Consider the following 22804-nt stretch of genomic DNA (forward strand, 5'->3'; position numbering starts at 1 on the left):
AATAACTACATAATAAAACAACTAATAAGTAATGAACCTATTAATACTAATGACGTATACAATTTGAATGGTATTTATAAAATTGAATGTAATGATTGTGACCATATATTGGTAAGACCACTAGATCTTTTAAAACCAGATTCATGGAACATTTTAGAAGTTATAAAAAAGGCAAACTGGATTTTTCAAATGTATCAGATGATTTGATTAAAAATAAGCAATATCAGATATTCAGACAAACTTAAAAATATTAAAAATTAAAAGATACAATATGGATAGGAACAATAAGGGTTTAGAAAAGTATTATATATATAAACATAAGAATAAATTTAATATGATCAGCCTTCAGACAGACTATAAAGATGACGTATTATAAAGGCTGTAGTAGATAGCACCACTGTTTGTTTTAATAATGATGTTGAGTAATTGATCTTCCAATTTGCGTAGTAAAGTAAATTCAGTGAAATGGCTAGTTTATAATTTTACTTTACTTAAGTTTTTGATTTTACTTTAAAAGTTTTTAATTTTTATCTTTATTTTAATTTTAATTTATTTGTTTATGTTGACGTTATATTGTTAACATATGTACAAGTTTTTACATTTTCATTTTTTAACTTAACTTTAAATTAATTTTAATAGCAATTTTAATTAATTAATCTTTATAATTTTTAAACAATTTGTTATATTTTACATCGTGTTTTGATTACAATTTAAAATTTTTAATTTAAATAAAAGTTTTTTTTTTTAATTTTGTATAAGCTTTTAAAGTATGATAAAGTAAATAAAAATTTAATTTAAAAGTTTAAGCTGTCATCCTACTTCAATTATTCTGTACTTGGGTTGATCAATTAAATATAAATTATAATTTGTATTGGTTCAGAGGAGTATGGTTATTAAAAGAATTGATTTTAAAAAAAATAATTTATATATTGTAAGAAAATATTTTTTAGTCGTTTATTATTTAAAAAAATGGTATACGACTTAAAACTATCACAGTTATATCATGACTTTGTTCATATGTCACAAATACATTATTGTATATATGTGACATTACATATTTAGTGCACAGTTCCTTTGAAATATCTGAATTTGATAGATTTTTGCTAGATTTCATTGTTAGAATCCTGTATTTTTGAAAACTTTTATTTAATACATTCTGTAATAATAATTATTGTCATTATTTAGTTGTTTGTTTCATTGTTAGAAAATAAGTAAAAAATGATCTACTTTTGTTTTTCAATATATATGTGTATTTTTATAATTATATTTTGCTAACCTTTATTTTTATTTCTTCATTTTTTTTCCAAAATATCCATTCCTTTCAGTTTATTGGTCCCACATGATTCTATTAACAATTTTTTTTAACTTCTTTTTATTTATCTGAAATGCCTTTTTCCTGTATTTATCCAGTTTTTATTACCATATTCCACAATCTCCTTGAGTGCCTATTTGTTCTGTACTTTTTTTTTACAAATGATTATGAGGAAATGTTTTTATGAATAGATGAAACCAAGGATAAGACCTTAAAAGCGCTTGACATCATAAACTCATTGCTTCAAGATCAACCTGGTGTTAAACCTTTACCAGAAGTTGAACCTGAAGTTCTTTATATTTATAACAGACTTATTCGGGTTGAACGTAAGTTTAATTAATTAGTTTTGTTTTTTTTGTGAAGTATGTGCATGTGAATCAGAACATGGATGTATATTCTTGTTTACATTATTATACAGTAGAATACTAGAATACTCTGATTTGTATGAGGTTTAGATGTTAGCTAGCAGAGTTTCTACTCTACTACATAAGAAAAATTCAAATAATTTAGAGCTTTTAATATTTTCGTTCAACAACATAATAAGTATAAGTTATGAACTCTGAACTAATTATCAAGTTATTACTTTACTATTTGATTATGAGAACTATCAGCTTTAACATATAATGAAAGAAATACATTACCTTACTGGTAATACAAAGTGTTGTGTGTTACTTAAGAATAATAGGTGGTTCGATATCAATGATAAATCACCTACAGAGAAGCAGTGTTGCCAACTACTTCTCAAGAAAGTAGGCCAGATGTCTTTTAAAATTAAGAATTTTTATAAATAAAATGGCTAGTGTTGCACTAAAAACTAGAGATGGAACAAATGCTCCTGTAATTCACCAGGTTGGTCTAGTGGTAAACTCATCATTGTAAATCAGCTGATTTTGAAGTCAAAGTTCTCAGGTTCAAAACCTAATAAAGGTAGTTACTTTTATTTGGATTTGAATACTTGATTGTGGATACCAGTGTTCTTTGGTGGTTGGGTTTCAATTAACCACACGTCTCAGGAGTAGTCAACCTGACTTTGTTCAAGACTACAAATTTACTGGTACAGTTACATTACACTGATATATCACTAATGACATTAATTGTTGATGCGACTGTAAATACTTTTTTCATGTTTAGCCTCCGGGAATCATCGTTGGTATTACTTAAGAGCATGATATGTATGAGTGTAAGTGAAGTATAGTCTTGTACAGTGGTTTCCTGTATTATTTATTATGAATAACCTTACACTTAAATACTGGTTAGAATGCAATAACCTTACACTTAAATTCCTTAGTTGTATGCATTACAAGGTAATGCAGAAGGCTGGGTTTGCCTGCAAATAGGGGCTTTGAATGAATGTTAAATTGTAAAACGAAAGGGGGATTTTGCTCCATCTCTACTGATAATTAATGTTTGAAGGTTTGTACACTTTTAGGATAGCATGGAATGTTATTACATTAATACCTCTAAATATATGTATCATGAGGTAATGCTATAAACTGATATTGCATACATTTAAGGACCATTTTAAAAAATGCTGAAAAGTATGCTGAGAATAAATAAAATTTTAAAGTTTACAGATAACATACTTAAATTTCAATTTTCATCTAATATGTGATTGTAAGCAGAAACAGACATGTCTAAGTTTGTAAAAGAAGAGAAAGAAATGAAAGAAGATAAAACCAAATTTAGAAAGTTTGAAAAAGGGATTGTGATTGTATTTTACCACTTCATTCCAAAATAAGGATGTGTTATTAGTTTGCAGGCATTGTTCCAAGAAAATTTTCACTAGAGAAATAAATGGAACCTTTATTTAGAACACGCAATGCATTCTCAACAGCTACTCCATTGATTTTCTTAAGTGTGTCTATTTTTTGAGGAGGTATCTGTTTCAATTGCTTTAAGAGTTTAACAAGAAACTTCCAACGATACCTAAACTGCCTTTTTTGCTCTGGAGGTAATTTTAACACAAGTATTTTGGATTCAAATTCCTATCCTCTATACTGTTATATATGTCTGTCAACATAGTCATTGATATTATCTTTCAAAGGATCTAAGAGATGTATTGATAAAGTTAACTTCCTAGCCACTGAATGTGTAAGATTACTTAAATCGTTTAACAATTTGATGGATTCTGTATCACCTAACTCAGACGATTGTTTAAGACCTGAACTTCACTCAGGACTGTTTTTAGAAATTTTAAATAAGCATGCAGTGACTCATCAGAGTATGTTAAAGAGGAGGTCTGTAGTGTTACACCTCTCTATGACGAAAGAGTACATAAAAAGTTTTTAACTCCAACCACTGCTCCAAGGTTCTGCTTACAGCCAATTTGATAGACAACCGACAACCACTTTGTGTCACACATTTTTCAGTTTTAAAGTCATCATGGCCATTGTTAATAGTTTGATAAAGAAGTTGGTATTCCTGTTCCCAGATTGACGATTGATTGAACCAGTTGTAAGTTTCTTTCACAATAAAATCTAGTTTCTAGGAAATGCTTCAGTAGCAGCAGTTAAAACTGCAAGTTACAAAGGATGACATTTGTAAGCCATATATACTAATGAAGGAATTTTTCCCTTAGTTTCTTGTACACGTCACCATTTATGCCTATATAACAGAGGCATTGTCTGTGCCTATGCCAATGAGTTTATTTAACTCCAACCCTTTGTTTACAAAAGTTTCTTTCACTGCAGCAACAATACTATCTTCATCACATGTTGTGAACTCCAATGTTTACCAATAAATGGAGACTATTTCTCCGTGAAATTCACTAAAATAATAATTCCCAGAGTTTTGATACTGACATATCTGTAGATTCATCCAGTAAGAGGCTATTAGCTGTCAGTAAGTTAGAGGAAATAACCATCATTGATGTCTTTCAACAAATCAGTTTCAAAATGAGGAATTAACAATTGTCAATTTTTTTTTTTTGTGTAGATACACTTGTCCCTAATGTTTGTTTACATTGGTACCATGTTAGATGCTTAGTTTATTGTTGGTTGTTAAAAAGGGTACACATGTTTTAGTATGGTCAGCAATTTTTAAGGAAAAATGGAACAAAAAATTTGCTTTAAATTTTGCTTTAAGAATGGAATAAAGTGCATCACCACATTGGAAATGTTGGATATTGCTTTTGGCGATTCTTCTATGAATAAAACAAGCATTTACAAGTGGTAAAAACATTTCCAAGAGGTTCATGAAGACATTGAAGATGATGAGTCCCCTGGATGTCCCAGCATATCAACAACCAATGAATGTGTCAAAATAGTGAAGAAAATGAGGATTACTACTGGAAGTTCTACACCATTCATAGGAAGCAATCTGAAGAAAACGCCCAGGTTTGGGATAAAACAATTCATGGCAGTTGCACCACGATAATGCACCTGCTCATAGTTCACCATTTGTTCGTGATGTTTTGGCCATAAACAACACCATTATGATGCCTCAGCCTCCATATTCACCAGACATGGCCCCCTGTAACTTCTTCCTATTCCCCAAGCTGAAAAGAAAGATGAAAGATCATAAAAGAAGAAAGAGCATGAAAGATGACATTTTGCCAACATTGAAGAAATAGACAGAATTACTGAAGGAACTAAATGCCATACTGTAATTACATTTCAGAGATACTTTAAAAGTTGGAAAAAGCACTAGCACTAATGTATTATATCAGAAAAGGGGAGTACTTTATTATTATGGAGTACAGTATCATTATATTTATTTATTGTCATTTGCTGGTTAGTGTACTACTCACAAACATGTACTTAAATCAATAATGTAGTATTACTTTTAATTTAATCCCAAAACTGAACCTTTAATACAATAATAGAACAAATTTTATAAGAGTACTTGCTTCTTAAAAGAAAACATTAGTGATTTACTATTAGCACTAATTGAGTAGTTCCCACAGAAAAGGGTACATTCATTTATTGCTTTACACATCTGCCACAGTCTTTCATATGATTGTGATGCATGTAATAAATCTGAAGTACACTTAGCAATAGCAAAAGTTCCTTTCTCTGTAAGTAACTATGTTCATTTACATTAGCTACTCCCTCTGGTGAACTCAATAAGGATGCCAGATGAGTGGCTGAATATTTCATGCTTTTCAGTGAGACTTTATACTGATATAAACAATATTTGGCTCAATGAAAAAGGCAACAGGAAACACAGCTTCTCTCCTTACTTAGTTTGGCACAAAATGTTATTTATTCCAGGGAGTGGATAAGCCATTTTTGGGAATGGCACTCTTGTGCCTGGATCCCTAAAACCATTTTGGTTATGTTATCTAAAATACATACTGCCAAATTATACTATATAAGATTATATCATCTTATAAGCATTGATTTTTTTTAAATATTGTACTATAAGTACAATTCTGCTGTCTCATTTTAGCCAGAAAGATATTGCATGAATATATGAAATGACAGGTGATAGAGTATTGCTTACACAAAAAAAAAGTTATTTGTTGCTTAATTTTAAAGTAATAATTGTTTTTAAACTATAGTTTAAAATTCCTAGTTTAAATCTTTAAAATTTCTTCACCCATTTCATTTCTGCTTAGATGTCTGTGAAATGTTTTATTAAACTTTTTTTAGAACATGTTGAATTTTCTTGAAGTGCTATGTTTAGATTTTAAAAATTGGTTAAAACTAAAAAATGTCACCCATATGTAGGAAAGGCTTACAATTAATTTTATCAATTTCAAAATGTTCTATTAATAATTTTTGATTTAATGAAGAATATACCAACAGTTTTAACAGCACTTAAAGTGGTTAGAGATTGATAAAATACCAAAGAAGTGTGAAGGAAACATATTCTTATATGATGCATTTTCATTTGCAATAAAGCAGTGCGATATCTTCCTAGTGTAGAGCATAACAAGAGTTATCTAATTATATTTACCTACTATCAAAGTATTAATTATTAAATATTATTATAAATAATGTTTGTACTAAATGAATCTGTGAATTTAAAACCGCTATAAGTGTCATATTTTCAAAATAATACTTTTGCTTTCTTTCTTCCTTTTGAAATACACTATTGAATGCAGAAAAACCATAAGTTTTATGAATAGAAATGTAGTAACAAGTCTACAAAACAGGCAATGAGTTGATTATTTAACTCAACAAAACACCTTTAGATCAGGATGCATTGTAATCTTGCAGACAACATTGTAATAGGTTAACTAATGGAGTTTGAATATGAAGTAAAAAATTATATTGCTTAGATAACAATAACTGTAAAGGACGATGAAAGAACAATAGTATTGCTATTACATTATAAAGCAATATGTTACTTACAATACGTTACTGCAATGCTCTTGTCCAATTTGGCCATTTGAATAAAATTTCACAATATTATTGATAAGAGGCAGGCACTCATTCTTGATCTTTGCCAGAGCTTTTGGAACAATTAAATGAAAAGTTTGAACAGTTGATAGAATTTATAGCATGATAGAATATGTTGAAATTATTGCAAATTCATTTCATAAAATTTTCTATAAAATTAGTCTAGTGAAATGATATTTTAAGTTTTAAAAGTTGGTAGCCGAATTTTTTTAAAAGAAGTTGTTTATCAAATGTTCACACAGAAGAAACATTATAAAACCAAGAAAAGAAAGATTCTATACCGAATTTAAACATTCAAGTTTATTTAGTGGTTAATCTCAAAAAAATTTACTGATAATCGTAAAGCATCTGTTTACATTTCTCACTTCAATTTACTATAAAAAAATTATTTACTTAAATATCCAGAAAATTTTAATGTGTACTGGGATAAGGTCAATAAGTGAAAAAAGTGCTTTGAAAAAACTATTTTGGTATATTTCTGAAAAACACAATTTTTATTTAGTACTATACAAATAGCCTACTAAAAGCAAAGAAAATCTGATAGAAATGATTAATACAATATTCTATTTAACTTTTTATTTTTTTATTTTTGTGTTCATTAATTTTAAAAATGTCTAGTTCTGTTTCATTTAGTTATTTTTTTTTAATATTAACTCATAAATTAATATTAAATTTTGTAATACAATTTGCATACTGGAAATTAAAGATTTTTCTTAAGAAAATCATTTTAAGTCGTACCATTAAAATAATTTTTTTAATAATTTTTGCCATTATTGAAGTTACATTTCAGTTAAACCTAATGTTTGATAAAGTGACTATCATAATTGCAAAAACCCCATAAAATTTAGGCACAGATTTATTTAAATATCGTCAGAATTTCTGTAGAAAATCATGTAAATATAACCATTCCATAGTGACCAAAAAAACTGCATTCATGGTCTTTTTCCAAGAAAAAAATTTATTATATCCAAAAATATACAAAATGTGACTTCAGACATTTTGAAATCACCAATTCAGTTTTAACTTTAAAATTTGAGTACTTCATATTAGTCTAAAAATCTATTTATAAATTTCAGAACTGTTTTAGAAGCTTTCTCAAGTGCTATTCTGTAACCAGACATTTAAGTTTTCTTTCAGAAGTTGAAATAATGTATTTAGGTTTTGCACAGATGCAATGTGTTCAAGTAGTACATATCATTCTTACTATTTCCATATTTATTCGTTAGTATATTCATTTGTGAATAATCTGGTGACATTAGAATGTGGCTTGTATCTGATATAGACTTTTCAGTAAATAAATAGCCGTTCTGATAGAATTTTTCTGATTCTAAAATATCCAATTTCATTCTCAGAAGAAAATAATCGTGGAAAAATCTCATAAATCAAAAACATTTTTCTACAAGAATGTCATAATAGTCAATGTCACAGCGTATAGAAAAATAATTGGAAGATTTTATTTTGGCTTTTAACTAGTAATTAATGCTGATAAATATGTTACTTTGTTGCAGTAAATTACATATCGTAATTATATTTAAAAATATATTGTATTAAATATTACCCATAATATAAAAATAAAAAATGTACAATAATAAGTATGTACACATTACATAACCTTACCTAACTTTTTTTTTTTTAAATAGCTACCTAGTTTACTCTTTGTACACCTCAAGATTGCTGTTCATAACGTTTAAACTTCTCCCATAATCAGGATCATTTGGGAAATATGAACAGAAATTTTTTATCTACTAATGAATGCTTCTTCCCACATTTTCATAATTGGTATGCAATAAGGATCCTTAGTTTTCTGCTATGTTATTTCAAAACCAGGCCTATGCTAAGTCAAAAAAAAAACAAAAAAACTCAAAGTGTAAAAATATTAATCACATTAATCCAAAGTTAAAAAAAATAAAAATTCTATTTAATCAAAAAAATTCCTATTTTAATTTAATAATATACTATTATAACAATTAATTTTATTATTTTAATTATAAATATTGATATTTTTATTTATTTTTTTAGCAAATACTCCATTATATGATGCAATTCATGGTGGTATTGATAAATTATTGAAATATGTACATTCTGGTGCTGTTCCTGAATTAAGAGATGTTATTCCTTATTACGATGAGAGTGATAACGAAAACCAGTTCCAGATATCAGATGATGATGATCATGGAGATGAAGATGTCCCGAAGGAACCAAGAGATGTTGATGATCGGATTGAAGATAGCATGGTAAGTAATCTAGAAACAAGATAAAATCTCTTTAAATCAGACATGTGTTTATGTTCTGTATGATATAAAATTCAAACAAAAATAGAGGAAAAATGATCTTATTTATTTATAAATCGGTGAGAAATAACATTCTGTATTCTGCCCTTTTTACTGTGCTAGAAATAGCATAATTATTTTTTCACCCAATGATTTTTTTCAGAAAGTGGAACAGCCTATGTAAATTTTTTTGTAAGGATTTCCACCTGCACATATACAGAAGTTATTAGTTTATGAAACTATTACTAAGCTGCTATTTAACTAAACTTGACCTTACTAACTTTTCTTTGTAATTTTAATGAAAGTGCATTTTTTTAAATATAACAATTTCTAAGTTAATTTAAAAAGTAAATTCTTTTAACACAAAAAATATATGTATTTGACTATTATAATATTACATACTTAAATAATCACATTGGTGTAATGAATAAAAATAAAATTCTATTAACATACAGAGTATGACATATTCATTTATGAAATTTTACCTAATTAATATATTCTTTTGCATATATAATATTTCTTAATAAGTATGTACAAGGTGTTTTAAAGAAATGGGAAATTTAGAAAATTAAATAACGTTAATGAAAAATTTTTTTTAGAAAATGAATTTTATTTCATGTAATTGTACAAATGTTGCCATTTTAGGATACATACAGTTTAGTTTATTTTTTAAAGATGACATCTTGCAGGTGACCTCCTCTTCTATGTAAACAAACACTCACGAAGTCTCTTCGTTAGATTGTTCATGGTTTGACGTAACATCTCAACTGGAATTTCCGCAATCGCTTCTCAGATATTTACCTTCAGTTCTTCCGTTGTAGCAGGTCTACTGTGAAACACTTTGATTTTAAGGTGACCCCACAAAAAGTAATCGCAAGCTGAGAGATCAGGCAATCTGGAAGGCCATCTAATGTCACCATTTCGTGAAATGGCACGTTGTCCAAACAATCGGCGTACAGCTGCCATCGATATTTGTGCAGTATGTGACATTGCTCCGCCTTGTTGAAACCAGGCTGTGTTAAGAATAGGTGGAAATCTCTTTTGTTGTTCCACAACAAAGGTTTCAAGCACGGCTACGTAACGAACCGACGTCACTGTAATCGCAAGACCGTTGTCATACTCAAAAAAAATAAGGGCCCGTAACGCCGTAGGATGACAGCACACCATACGGTCACTTTCTGGCTGTGCAACGGACGCTGGTGTGGCTGCGTAGGATTTTCTTGTGCCCAGTATCTCAAATTTTGCTTGTTAACAAATCCACTGAGGTGGAAATGCGCTTCGTCTGACATCCACAGTTCGTGAACAAACTCTTCGTTATCATTTATCTTCTGAAGCATTACACCAACGATGCAGAATTGTGCTCGCACAACTGCATCGTTCGGTTTCAGTTCCTGGACGATCTGCAACTTGTATGGATGGTATTGCAAGTCCTTCACTAACATTCTTCGAACACTTGAACTATGCAATTGTAAAGATGCTGAGAGACGACGGATTGACCGTTGTGGACTTCATGTGACAGCATCTTGTACAGCTTGAACATTCTGTGGTGTACGGACGGTTCGCTCACGGCCTGGAGGTTTCTTTTTCATTGCCAAGCCAGTTTCCTCAAAATTAGATATCCATGTTTTAATTGCATGTGCTGATGGAACACGGTCATGCCGTCCCAGATTAAAATGACGGCGAAATTCTGTACGCGCTCCCTCCATACCGTCATTGTTTTTGTAAAACGCTTTGATAGCAAATGCACGTTGCGCACCACTCCAAGGATCCATGACAACTAAATGGCAGGTTACGTTAGAGAGGCTGGCGCCATTTATCAAGTAGTACCAATCGCCCACGGCTACCAACACAACTTTCAAAATTTCCCGTTTCTTTGAATCATTCTGTATTATGTATTCATTATTACTGATAGAGAAGTGAAATAAAACTCCAAATGAAGATTATTTTTGTCACAAATATTTTTCTTTATTAAAATATAATTCATACATGTAAAAAATATTGGTTAAATTGCCCTTAATTTTTAAATAAATAATAAAATTATTGTTACTGTATCCTTTCTTTTTGTTATCATTCTCAAAAAGTACTGACTAGACGTGTGTACAAACGCATTTTGGAAAGCCTGAAATTGCAAAATTATGTTCCATTCTTAAGTATTATATTACTGCAACACTGGCATCCTCTACTTCATGAACATCATCTGAGGACTAATGTTAATAACTTCACTGTCTGTCTGCTATTCATTGAGTTTTTCACCTTTTTTATTTTCCAGTTCCATTTTAATTTTAAATTTCATTCTTCCTGCCCTGACTGATTCTATTCTGTTATTGACTTTTGTTACAAATATTATTTCGTTACTTTCATTATCATTTATTACATAATTAAACATTTATAGAGATAAATGATTATAATTTAAATAATTATTTATTAATTATATAATAGTTAAAATTATAATTTAGTATTATAAATTTAAATTTTAAACGTAAGACTATTAATTGAAACTCCAAATGTTTTTTTGTTTTTTTTTTTATGCTGACTTGCATAAAATTTTTTTTTTAATGTTTTAGGATTATAATGATGAAAAGACCCTTTGGAGTGAGCATGATGATCAGAGTCAAGAAATGAGATTTCAAGGTAATTTTTTTCTATCATTAAATTTTTATTTTATCCTTAAGAATTATGAATTTAAATAATGAATGACCTTCTACTTACTATCAACTGAATTTATGGCCAAGATTCAATTTTTAAATTTTAATCTCTAGTTTTGTTGTTTTACCGAAATTCATAAAATTCTTTGTATGGAATATAAATTTTTGAATAATGGAGACCAATTTTAATTTAAAATTACTGGAAATTTAAATTTCCCAGTTTATTAGGTCACAGGTTAATGAAGAAGATAATAATAAAAACATTTTGAATTTATGTAATAATATTAAAAAAAGTAACATGTGTAATAAAGTAGAAATGTGCATACAGGTTGTGAACTAAGTCTCAATGATAATAATAAGCAGAAAAAGCGTAATTCAAATAAGAATTATATTTATTTTATAAGATTGTATTCTCATAGTGTTTATCACAAAAGAAAAATTTTATGTTTGAAGTAATACTATATCTACCCACTAGAAAAAAAAGAATGTTTTATGTGCATTAAACATTTTCCGTGAAATTCTTGAGCATTTAAATTTATTTTAAGAAAATATGTTGAAATTATTTGCAAAAAATATTCTTTATTGCCTGTTTCACAGAGTAGTGTCATTTCAACACTCCATTTTTATTAAAAGGTAATATAGAAAAATAGTGATTAGATTTATTTTAAAACAAAGTTTTATGTTGTATAAGTTTTATTTAGAATTTTTTTCAAAAACCAGTTTTGATATATTGGTCATTTAAAAAAAAATGGTTACATATTACTTAGGAGTTACAAAATTTATGAACGGATAGATATTGATAAATAAAAATTAGTAAATTTAATTATATATTTGTTTAAATCATAAAAAAAATGTTTGGAATGTTACTGTAATGTGTTTATATTCAATTTATCAGTATTAATAATTCAGCAAGTGAAGTGAGGTCCTGTTTCACCTTGAATTTTTCATATTCATCAATTTAATTGTGCATTTCATTATGTCGCTCACCATTTCCAGTTTGTCTGTATTTACTGTTTTCCCCAATTGGATACCTTATTTATAATAAAATTTGAAAAATACAAAAAAAATCGTAGTGATGTTAAAGAACCTCCTTAAGTCATCAGTAATAATGTCTGGTATTCTTGGAACAGTACTCCTGTACTATAAACTTATGGTATTTCTAATACAGAAACATTGTTTATGGCTGTAGCTAAACCTTCCATAATCAGCTGTTATGATCATTTCCATTATATATTTAATTTTCAATTTCATTTTAGAGCTCATTAATTAAATTCACTACAAAATGATTAATTCATTTATATATTAATTCACTGAAATAGACATTCACCTTGTACTGTTACTCCGAATCTAAATTGTTCTTTAACATCATTAACTGCTAGTTCCATGTAAAGATTAAAAAGTAACGCAGATAGGGAAACATCCTTGTCAGACTCCCTTTCTTATTACGGCTTCTTTCTTATGTTCTTCAATTGTTACTGTTGCTGTTTGGTTCCTGTACATGTTAGCAATTGTTCTTCTATCTCTGTATTTGAACCCTAATTTTTTTAAAATGCTGAACATTTTATTCCAGTCTATGTTATCGAATGCCTTTTCTAGGTCTATAAACGCCAAGTGTGTTGGTTTGTTTTTCTTTAATCTTCCTTCTACTATTAATCTGAGGCCTAAAATTGCTTCCCTTGTCCCTATACTTTTCCTGAAACCAAATTGGTCTTCTCCTAACAGTTCCTCCACTCTCCTCTCAATTCTTCTGTATAGAATTCTAGTTAAGATTTTTGATGCATGACTAGTTAAACTAATTGTTCTGTATTCTTCACATTTATCTGCCCCTGCTTTCTTTGGTATCATTACTATAACACTTTCTTTGAAGTCTGACGGAAATTCGCCTTTTTCATAAATATTATACACCAGTTTGTATAATCTATCAATCGCTTCCTCACCTGCACTGCGCAGTAATTCTACAGGTATTCCGTCTATTCCAGGAGCCTTTCTGCATTTAAATCTTTTAATGCTCTCTTAAATTCAGATCTCAGTATTGTTTCTCCCATTTCATCCTCCTCAACTTCCTCTTCTTCCTCTATAACACCATTTTCTAATTCATTTCCTCCATATAACTCTTCAATATATTCCACCCATCTATCAACTTTACCTTTCGTATTATATATTGGTGTACCATCTTTTTTTAACACATTATTAGATTTTAATTTATGCACCCCAAAATTTTTCTTAACTTTCCTGTATGCTCCGTGTATTTTACCAATGTTCATTTCTCTTTCCACTTCTGAACACTTTTCGTTAATCCACTCTTCTTTCGCCAGTTTGCACTTCCTGTTTATAACATTTCTTAATTGCCGATAGTTCCTTTTACTTTCTTCATCACTAGCATTCTTATATTTTCTACATTCATCCATCAGCTGCAATATATTGTCTGAAACCCAAGGTTTTCTACCAGTTTTCTTTATTCCGCCTAAGTTCGCTTCTGCTGATTTAAGAATTTCCTTTTTAACATTCTCCCATTCTTCTTCTACATTTTCTACCTTATCTTTTTTACTCAGACCTCTTGCGATGTCCTCCTCAAAAATCTTCTTTACCTCCTCTTCCTCAAGCTTCTCTAAATTCCACTGATTCATCTGACTCCTTTTCTTCAGGTTTTTAAACCCCAATCTACATTTCATTATCACCAAATTATGGTCGCTATCAATGTCTGGTCCAGGGTAAGTTTTGCAGTCAACGAGTTGATTTCTAAATCTTTGCTTAACCATGATATAATCTATCTGATACCTTGCAGTATCGTAATATTCTATTATGATTTTTAAATTGGGTGTTGGCAATTACTAAATTATACTTCGTGCAAAACTCTATAAGTCGGTCCCCTCTTTCATTCCTTTTGCCCAGCCCGTATTCACCCACTATATTTCCTTCCTTGCTTTTCCCAATGCTTGCATTCCAATCTCCAATTATTATTAAATTTTCATCTCCTTTTTATGTGTTTAATTGCTTCATCAATCTCTTCGTATACACACTCTACCTCATCATCATTATGGGCGCTTGTAGGCATATAGACGTTAACAATCGTTGTTGTCGGTTTAGGTTTTGATTTATCCTTATTACAATGATTCTATTCATTGATATATTAATTTGTTGTCAAAAAAAAAAATGCTGACTCAGATGTTTAATCTAGGCTATAAAGAAAAATTTTTTCCCCAAACAATTTTTACGATGAGCCAAAATAGTTTCCAATTTAGGTGTTAAAATTGATATACCTTTATTGGTATCATAAGGAGAGATAGCAGTGAGGTGTACTACATTATTGAGTGCAAAAAGGAATTTGCAGAAAACTTTTGTAAAGGACATTTGTTTATAGACTTTCAATCCTGTAGGGTAAAAGATTATATAAATAAAGGTGAGTTGGTGTTTTTGATGTTTAAGGTTGGGGCATTTAGCCAAATCATGCAACAAAAAGGAGCTGTGCTCTTAGTGTGGTAATGAAGAGCACCATAGTAAAGATTGTTTGGTCAAAATAGAAGGGGATCCACCTATGTGTATAAATCGTTCTCGAGTAGGGAAGCTGTCTAGATATAACTGTAGGTCAGAAGAATGTCCTGCATACAAACATGCATGGGACTTTCTGAGCAGAAAGTCTGGCATCCTAACTGAGGCAATCAAGACTGGAAGATGTCTATTTCTGCAGTACTGAAGATGATCTCCGGTAAAGCCCCTCAGGGCTAGGTACAGAGAGGGTGGAGTGGCAAATGTAACATCATGTAGGGTGTCTTCCCCACTGGGATCAGGATCCCAATTCCATCTCATGACCAGATCAGGTGAAAAATTATTTAAGAGAATTCCTTAGAGTTGACAGTAGGGGTAAAAAATTCATTTGTTTAATTTATTTATTTATTTATTTTTTTTTCAGGAATGCTAAACCAAGGTTTGGGAATGCCTCCATCACTGTTGGGTGCTCCTCCACTTGCTCCTCCACCATTAATGGGATTCTCTGGTCAAGGAGAAGGACCTCCTGGATCAGGATCATTTTTGCAGCCACCTCCTCCTCCACCAAACTTGTTTATGCCACCTAGACCACCCTTATTAGGTCAAGGTTCAGATATGTTTCGAACACCAATGGGTATGGATAGGTCACAGTCCAACCAAGATAATGATAGATTTAATAATATGCAACACCAGGACATGTTCCGGCCACCTATGAATCAAGATAATATTAGGTCATTAAATCAAGACAACAGTGATGAAATACCACCATCAAGCATGGACTCATTGAGAGGGCAAATGCAAGGAAACTTTAGATTACCTCCTCACCCAGATATGCCAAGAAATCTTGACGTAAATAGGCCAAATGAAATGAATAAACCACCTCCGTTGTTACCTCCAGAAGATATAGAAAGATATAGAGAAATGCATAGAAATAAGGAAGATAGGTCAATTAAAAAAGGAAGAGGGAAAGGAGGTTTCAATAGACGTTCTGCTGGTGGCAAATACAGCATTGGTAACAGATCTCAGGGTGGGTACAGTAATAATCCAGATTATAATGATGATGATGATGATGATGATTTTGAAGATATGAGAGGTAATGACATGGATGACGATGATATGAGAAACTATAATAATGGTGATTACAATAGGGATAATAGACACTGGGATGATCAGGGTGTACAGAATGATGATTGGGGTGATGATGATGATGAATATGATGAAGAAGGACAAATCGATGATCGTCAAGAGAATGAAGGAAATAATAGCCGAAGTTCGCGCGGTAGTAGTGGTAGGTTTAATTTTAATAGAAATAAATTTAGTCGCGGTTCTAAACGTAGAAATAAAAGATTTGATAGATCTTGGAAAGGTTCCAGAGGACGTGGTGGACAAAGAGGATCTCCAATGAAAAGAGGACATAAAAACAGAGGAAGTGGGGGGGGTGGAGGAGGTCGTGGTAGGGGTGATCGTGATCGTGACCGTGACCGTGACAGAGATCGTGGACGAGATAATACTTAAGACTATTTATTATTTGTAAAACAATGGAAAAATATTATTTGAGCCTAATAAGATAGGAATTTAATTAATCAGTTAGAAAATTTTATTATAATTATTTTTAATAATGTGGGTATCTTACAATATTTACATGTTATAATAATTGTTTATTTAAAAAAAGCAATTATTTGAATGTGAATAACTGGAAGTAAAGAATTGAGATAGAAGTAACCAGTCAATGACCTTCTTTAATAATTTTATTTTATATTAGATTATACATCATAGTGACATGTTGTGTGTTAAAATAATTAAAAGTAACAAAATGGTCATGTAAATTTTTAATAGTAGTTATTTTGTACATAATTAACAATATTAAAAACTTTTCATTCTGTGCAGGTTGTATAATCGGTATGTAATTTTGAAAATTGTTTATTGGTCTTGGCTAATGTGCAGGATTTTCAGAATATCGGGTTAACTTTCTATTAATTATTTATGTTAAGTAAAGTTTTTTAACAATTTGATAATTAAAAAAAAAACTCCATAATTTTATTATTGCATAAATTGTATCATCCCATTTATTTTGATGAGATGTTTCTGAACCTTGTATCTCATAGAGTAGATTTTAAATCACAATAGAGTGTATTGGCTATGCAAAACTAGCACATTTTAATTAGCAACACTTTTTAATTAGTTTTAATGATAAACACTGTAAATTAAACCTTGATTATTTCTCTCCTAATTTTATTCAAATTTATTTGGTTAGTGATCTGTTTGTCTTAGTACCTTTTTGTTAAACAGTAATTTTTTCATAATAATTAAGTTATTTAAAATACATTCAGTACAATGCCTCAAAAATGTCTTAAAGGGATTCATGACCTTTTTTAATAATTTATAATAGTGTAACTTTTTTTTTAATATAATTTAAACCAAAAAAGTATGCATTTGCTATTAAACATGTAATAGATATAAATCAAGGGTTCCATATAATCAGAATTATTTGGTATGTACAAACTCAACCTAAAAAATCTTTGTAAAACTAAGAGTAAATTGTAAATTCACACTTTATTCATGTAGTCATCCATTATCCTTCCAACTTCATTTCAGTAGACTATTGAATTTTTAAGAAAAAGATGGTTTAACTATAATTTCAACATTTTAGACAGATACAATATTTAAGCTCCTTTTATTTCAGTATGTGTTAGAGTGCCTATAAAGTGATACAGGAATTGATCTGATAGCAATATAACAACAATGTTATTATTATGCAATTTTATTATTATTAAAAACATTTTAAAGTGATTCATTGTCTTGTGTCAGATCTTACAAGAATATCGCCATTGACTTATTCGTTTGATGATGATGATGATGCTTTATCGTGTTTAACATTGATCAATATAAACAATTGGAATATCAGGAAATTGCATTATTGGATACATCCATATTTGGGCAAAATGGATGAAAAAGTTGAAATTTATTTTTTTATAATAAGCTTTTGTAAACATATAAACAAAGATGCTTTTCTGCTAAAGATACAAATTTAAGAATAAATTTTGGATTGTTTTTAATTTTGTTAGGTGCAATACCATATTATTAGCAGAACAGTAATTATTAGTAAATCAAATTATTGAATGGATAGACAGTTATTTTTTATAACAGATATAATAATATAGCGGAAAGATAAATGTATTCAATAATCATACAAGCAACAGAAAATTGAACTAGCAGCACTCTTACCACAGAGAGAAAATTGTTGGTTGTGTTTTACTCATTGTATCATGTTGATAGGTGTTGACTCATTAGCTAACCTTCATTCAACTTCTAAATGACATCACATCATCTAGATGTTTTATCCAATCATATTGCTGTCTGATTATTCCAGCGGGTGCTTGCCCTTAGCAGTTTTACAGTTAAACAATCCCTATTTCCATAAAATTACATGATAACATTTAAATTGATTTGATGCTGTTTATCACTTCTGCCTTCAGTGATTGCTTTGCTCTTTTATGAGAGTTTCTGAGTACCTCTATCAAATTCAGTTTTCATAAGTTTTTTAAACATTTCTGAAACTCGCTGATCACTGTAGCTTTTCAACTACGTATAATTGTGTTGTAAGTTAAACATAACCTAACTGATAAATTTCACTTGAATTTGATCAATGAATTGTCATGTCATTCAGTACATTTACCATAGCCTAGATTGTATAGTCAAGTGGTGAACTCATCATCGCAAATCAGTTGATTTTGAAGTCGGGAATTCTAATGTTCGAATCCTAGTAAAAGCAGTTACTTTTGTATGGATTTGAATATTAGATCATGGATACCAGTGATCTTTGGTGGTTGGGTTTCAATTAACCACACATCTCAGGAATGGTCGACCTGAGATTGTACAAGACTACATTTCATTTACGATTCATACATATCTTACTCATTGATCCTCTGAAGTTAATACCTTACGGTGGTTCCAGAGGCTAAACAGAAAAAGAAAGGTATTGCAAAAAGTAGCACTATATTATATCAGAATAATTTTAGATATAATGTACAACCAACCTTCTTTTCTCCAGACTCCTAGAGAAACATTATGGACCCTTTTGTAATAATACTGTATAATAATATTGCATCTTACTCATAATATCATATCTTACTCATTGATCCTCTGAAGTTAATACCTTACGGTGGTTCCAGAGGCTAAACAGAAAAAGAAAGGTATTGCAAAAAGTAGCACTATATTATATCAGAATAATTTTAGATATAATGTACAACCAACCTTCTTTTCTCCAGACTCCTAGAGAAACATTATGGACCCTTTTGTAATAATACTGTATAATAATATTGCATCACAGACAAAAGACTTGTTTTTGAAGAGTAATATCTTTTGAACTATTGAATGGTAAAAAATTGAGTTTTATGCAGTATTTAAACTTGTTCTGTTATTCATTATTTTTATAATTGCAATTTATTAGTCGAATTGTATAAGAGTTGTCAAGTTACTCATATAAACTATTGTATTTTACATTTGATTTCCTAGTTGTCAGTGTTTCATAAGTTTTGTTTACTGATTATATTAAAGGTAACTACTTTTTTCATGTATGCAAAAATTCCTACCATAACCGAGTCCCAAAACAACACCCTTTTTTATTTTCACCATATTGAAGCTGACTATGAGAAAAAATAATCTAATCAAAATTCTACTAAAAAGTATAATTAAACACTAATTTTTTCTCTTAACAAACTTATGTAAAACTGAAATTATACTATCAGAAAAGCAAGCAAGAACTGAAGTATTTTTTAATTGTAATTTGCCCCAATTACTACACGTTTTCTTCTAATAAATTTCCACTCTAAACAATAAAGAAATAACAAGTTTTAAAACTGAATTTTTTCCAGCAAGTAATTCATAAAACATAACTCTACAAAAGCAAGTTTTTTTTGTAATGGGAAATGTAGTTTATGAACTCCTCTGCATTTAGTTATTTTTTATAACAAGAAAACTCAGAGTTAGCTCTTTACATTAATACACTGTTATTAATTTAAAAAAAAAAACATTTTTTTTTTCATTTATGATTGAAAGATTTATTACAGATCTTGCTTATTAATGTTCTTGTTATAATAATTATAATTGTTAATTAAATTACCATACCTGTAATACTCTCAGTTATTTAGGAAACCATATTGTAAACTTAATTTATGTAATGAAGTTTACAGTTTTTGTTCTTGGTGATGTAACATAATTTTGTAAATATTATAATATGACAGATGTGTAATGTCATATCTCTTTTTATACCTCAGAATATTTGTCAATAAATTTTATATTAATTTAATGAAGAAAAACTTAAAGGTTTTTGGAACTAAAAATTTCTAATTTGAAAAAACATAACTGTAATAAAATATGTGTTACTTAAATGGTACATTTAAAGTTACTTTTAAAAAACATAATCTACTTTTTCCAAAAAAATGGTAATTTAGATAATTCATATACATTAAATAAGTAATAATAATAATGAAATTGTTAAGTCTATAAGCTGTAATTATATAAATAATTGAAATAGCAATAAACTTGAATTGCTGTAGAATGAATTGAATTCCAGGATATAGCCGTTTCCAAAACACAATAAGGTTAATTTACAAATTACCAAAGAAAAGTGTCTGCAGTGATTTATATCTTCTTCTTCCTTATTCAAATGTTAAGAGCTGGTCCTATGTTATTCTGGTAATAGCATGGTATGATTCTTAGATATGTGTTCAAATAAGAGTTATGTTATGAATATGTCAGATGTTAAGAGCTGGCCCTGTGTTTTTCTGGTAATAGCATGATATGATATGATGCTTACATATGTGTTCCAACAAGAGTTATGTTATGAATATGTCAGGAGCAATATAGATCCGTCATTGTCACTGTTAAATCTGTTTAACTGCTATTGCAGCTGCTTTTATCTTACCCTTTTTACCAAGTTGCAGAAGAAAAAAATAATCACTGTTACAAAAATTACAGAAAAAAGGGTAAAACTTAAATGGTCTTTTAGAAGGCCATTGATTATATTTATTGGTTATGGTATATTAATATTGATGAGTTTTGTATGATTTTATTTATTTATTTATTAGTAATATGAATTTATTTAATTGAAAATCAATAATTTAATTTTCTAATGTCATTTACTGTTTTATTATTTGGTTTTGTCATGTTATTGTCTAATATCTTTAATACCAGGATAAGTTTCTATTTAAAAAATGAAATAGTTTCATTTTGTTTAAAAATAATAATTTAATTATATGTTTTATGTAATTACAGAATATTTCTTCTTGCTTAGGAATATGGTTGTAAATTATATTGTACATATATTTTTAAGTATTTTATTACTATCAATATTTTCATTAAAAACTTTTTTTTTAATATTAAAAACAGTTTTACGTGTAGGTAAAATAAGTAAACTAGAAATTATCATTTTATTTTATAGTTTATTATTTTTTTGTTATGTATAAGGGCTGTGTTCAAATTATTTTAACATAATTTGTATGTATTGTTTGTTAAAATAATTTTTTAAGTCCTGTTTTATAAGCGTTTACAAAGATTTGTGATTTGATTTTAATTATTTTGTAATTTTTAGTGTTATCTTACCTCCAAAAATAAAAATTTACCTTATCTTTCCTTAAGTTATATACCAATGAAATATTATAATATTATTCTTTAACTAAATCGTTTATCATTAAGCTGCATTATGTTTGGAATTTGTTTTTTTTATAATTTTACTTTTCTGAGTTATAACAAATGGAAAGTATAGCTGTCAGTTAAAATTTCAACCCCTACTCTTTACATTTTTTGGCGTTTTGAAGTCTCCTAACCCTGTAAATGTAAAAAAAATCTTTACAGGTTTTGTATGTATGAATTTGTGTATATGTGTATCAACCGAAATTAAAAATTACTTCAATCTAAATTACTGAAAATTAGTAGGATAATTCCTATAATGGGACTTTTACTACTAAATTTTGACCTGACTGAAAGGAGTCTGAGAGTAATGAAAAAAATGGGATAATACATTTCAGAAAGTATTGATTTTATGAAAAACTTACTTCTGAAAAATTAAAGAGAACATTCTAAAAAGTACTTTTAGAATTTTTCTTTATTAAAGTTACTCCTGATCAAAAATTATGAGGAACAATATTTACACAAAAATAATTTTTTTGATTAATTTATCACGTAAATCTCAAAACTTCTCCTTGGATTATCATTTTACTAATTAATTACATTATTCCTCAAGTTTCAAGGAATAATTTTTATTAAAAATTCATCTTATTGTAAATAGTTCTTTAATGAGTATAAAAATAAAATAAAGGCTTGATTTAATGAAAATTTCTACTTAGGAAAACTTTAAAGTAAATTAAATGTTTTTTTTAAATTCCCATCCCTTACTCTAAAAACTGTTCAATATATTAAACATGTTTTTTTTTTTGCCATTGATGTTTTCATCGTTCGTACTGATGAGTTTTTCTAATTGAAGTTAAAACTGTAGTATCATGTATATTATTTACTATCTTTCAAAGAATTTAAAAATTTTCAACTTTTTTATCTCATTAGTGATGACTTCATTTTTAATATTTATTTTTGAATAATTGAATGCGAGTAAAAAGATGAAAACAAAACCTTCCTTATTGAAAGATTTTGTATTAATCTGCTAGAGCAATGATTTCAGTGATTGTGGAATCCATAGCCATAGAATGCTTAGCAGGTAATTTGATGATAGTAGTGCTACTTATTTCACTA

General features: G+C 28.9%; 1 protein-coding gene across 1 annotated transcript in view; it reads left to right on the forward strand.

Moving 5' to 3' along the window:
- The window catches only part of Wdr33 (WD repeat domain 33), a 100192-nt gene extending 77893 nt beyond the window's left edge, over positions 1 to 22299 (forward strand). Inside the window, exons 11-14 of the mRNA XM_075355618.1 lie at positions 1504 to 1638; positions 8677 to 8891; positions 11492 to 11558; positions 15483 to 22299. Of these exons, the coding sequence (XP_075211733.1) occupies positions 1504 to 1638; positions 8677 to 8891; positions 11492 to 11558; positions 15483 to 16573 (1508 nt within the window). The 3' untranslated portion in view covers positions 16574 to 22299. The remainder of the gene's footprint in view (positions 1 to 1503; positions 1639 to 8676; positions 8892 to 11491; positions 11559 to 15482) is intronic.
- Positions 22300 to 22804: the final 505 nt, after the last annotated feature.

Source organism: Lycorma delicatula, chromosome 2 (genome assembly GCF_047948215.1).
Source record: "Lycorma delicatula isolate Av1 chromosome 2, ASM4794821v1, whole genome shotgun sequence".
NCBI classification, from domain to species: domain Eukaryota; kingdom Metazoa; phylum Arthropoda; class Insecta; order Hemiptera; family Fulgoridae; genus Lycorma; species Lycorma delicatula.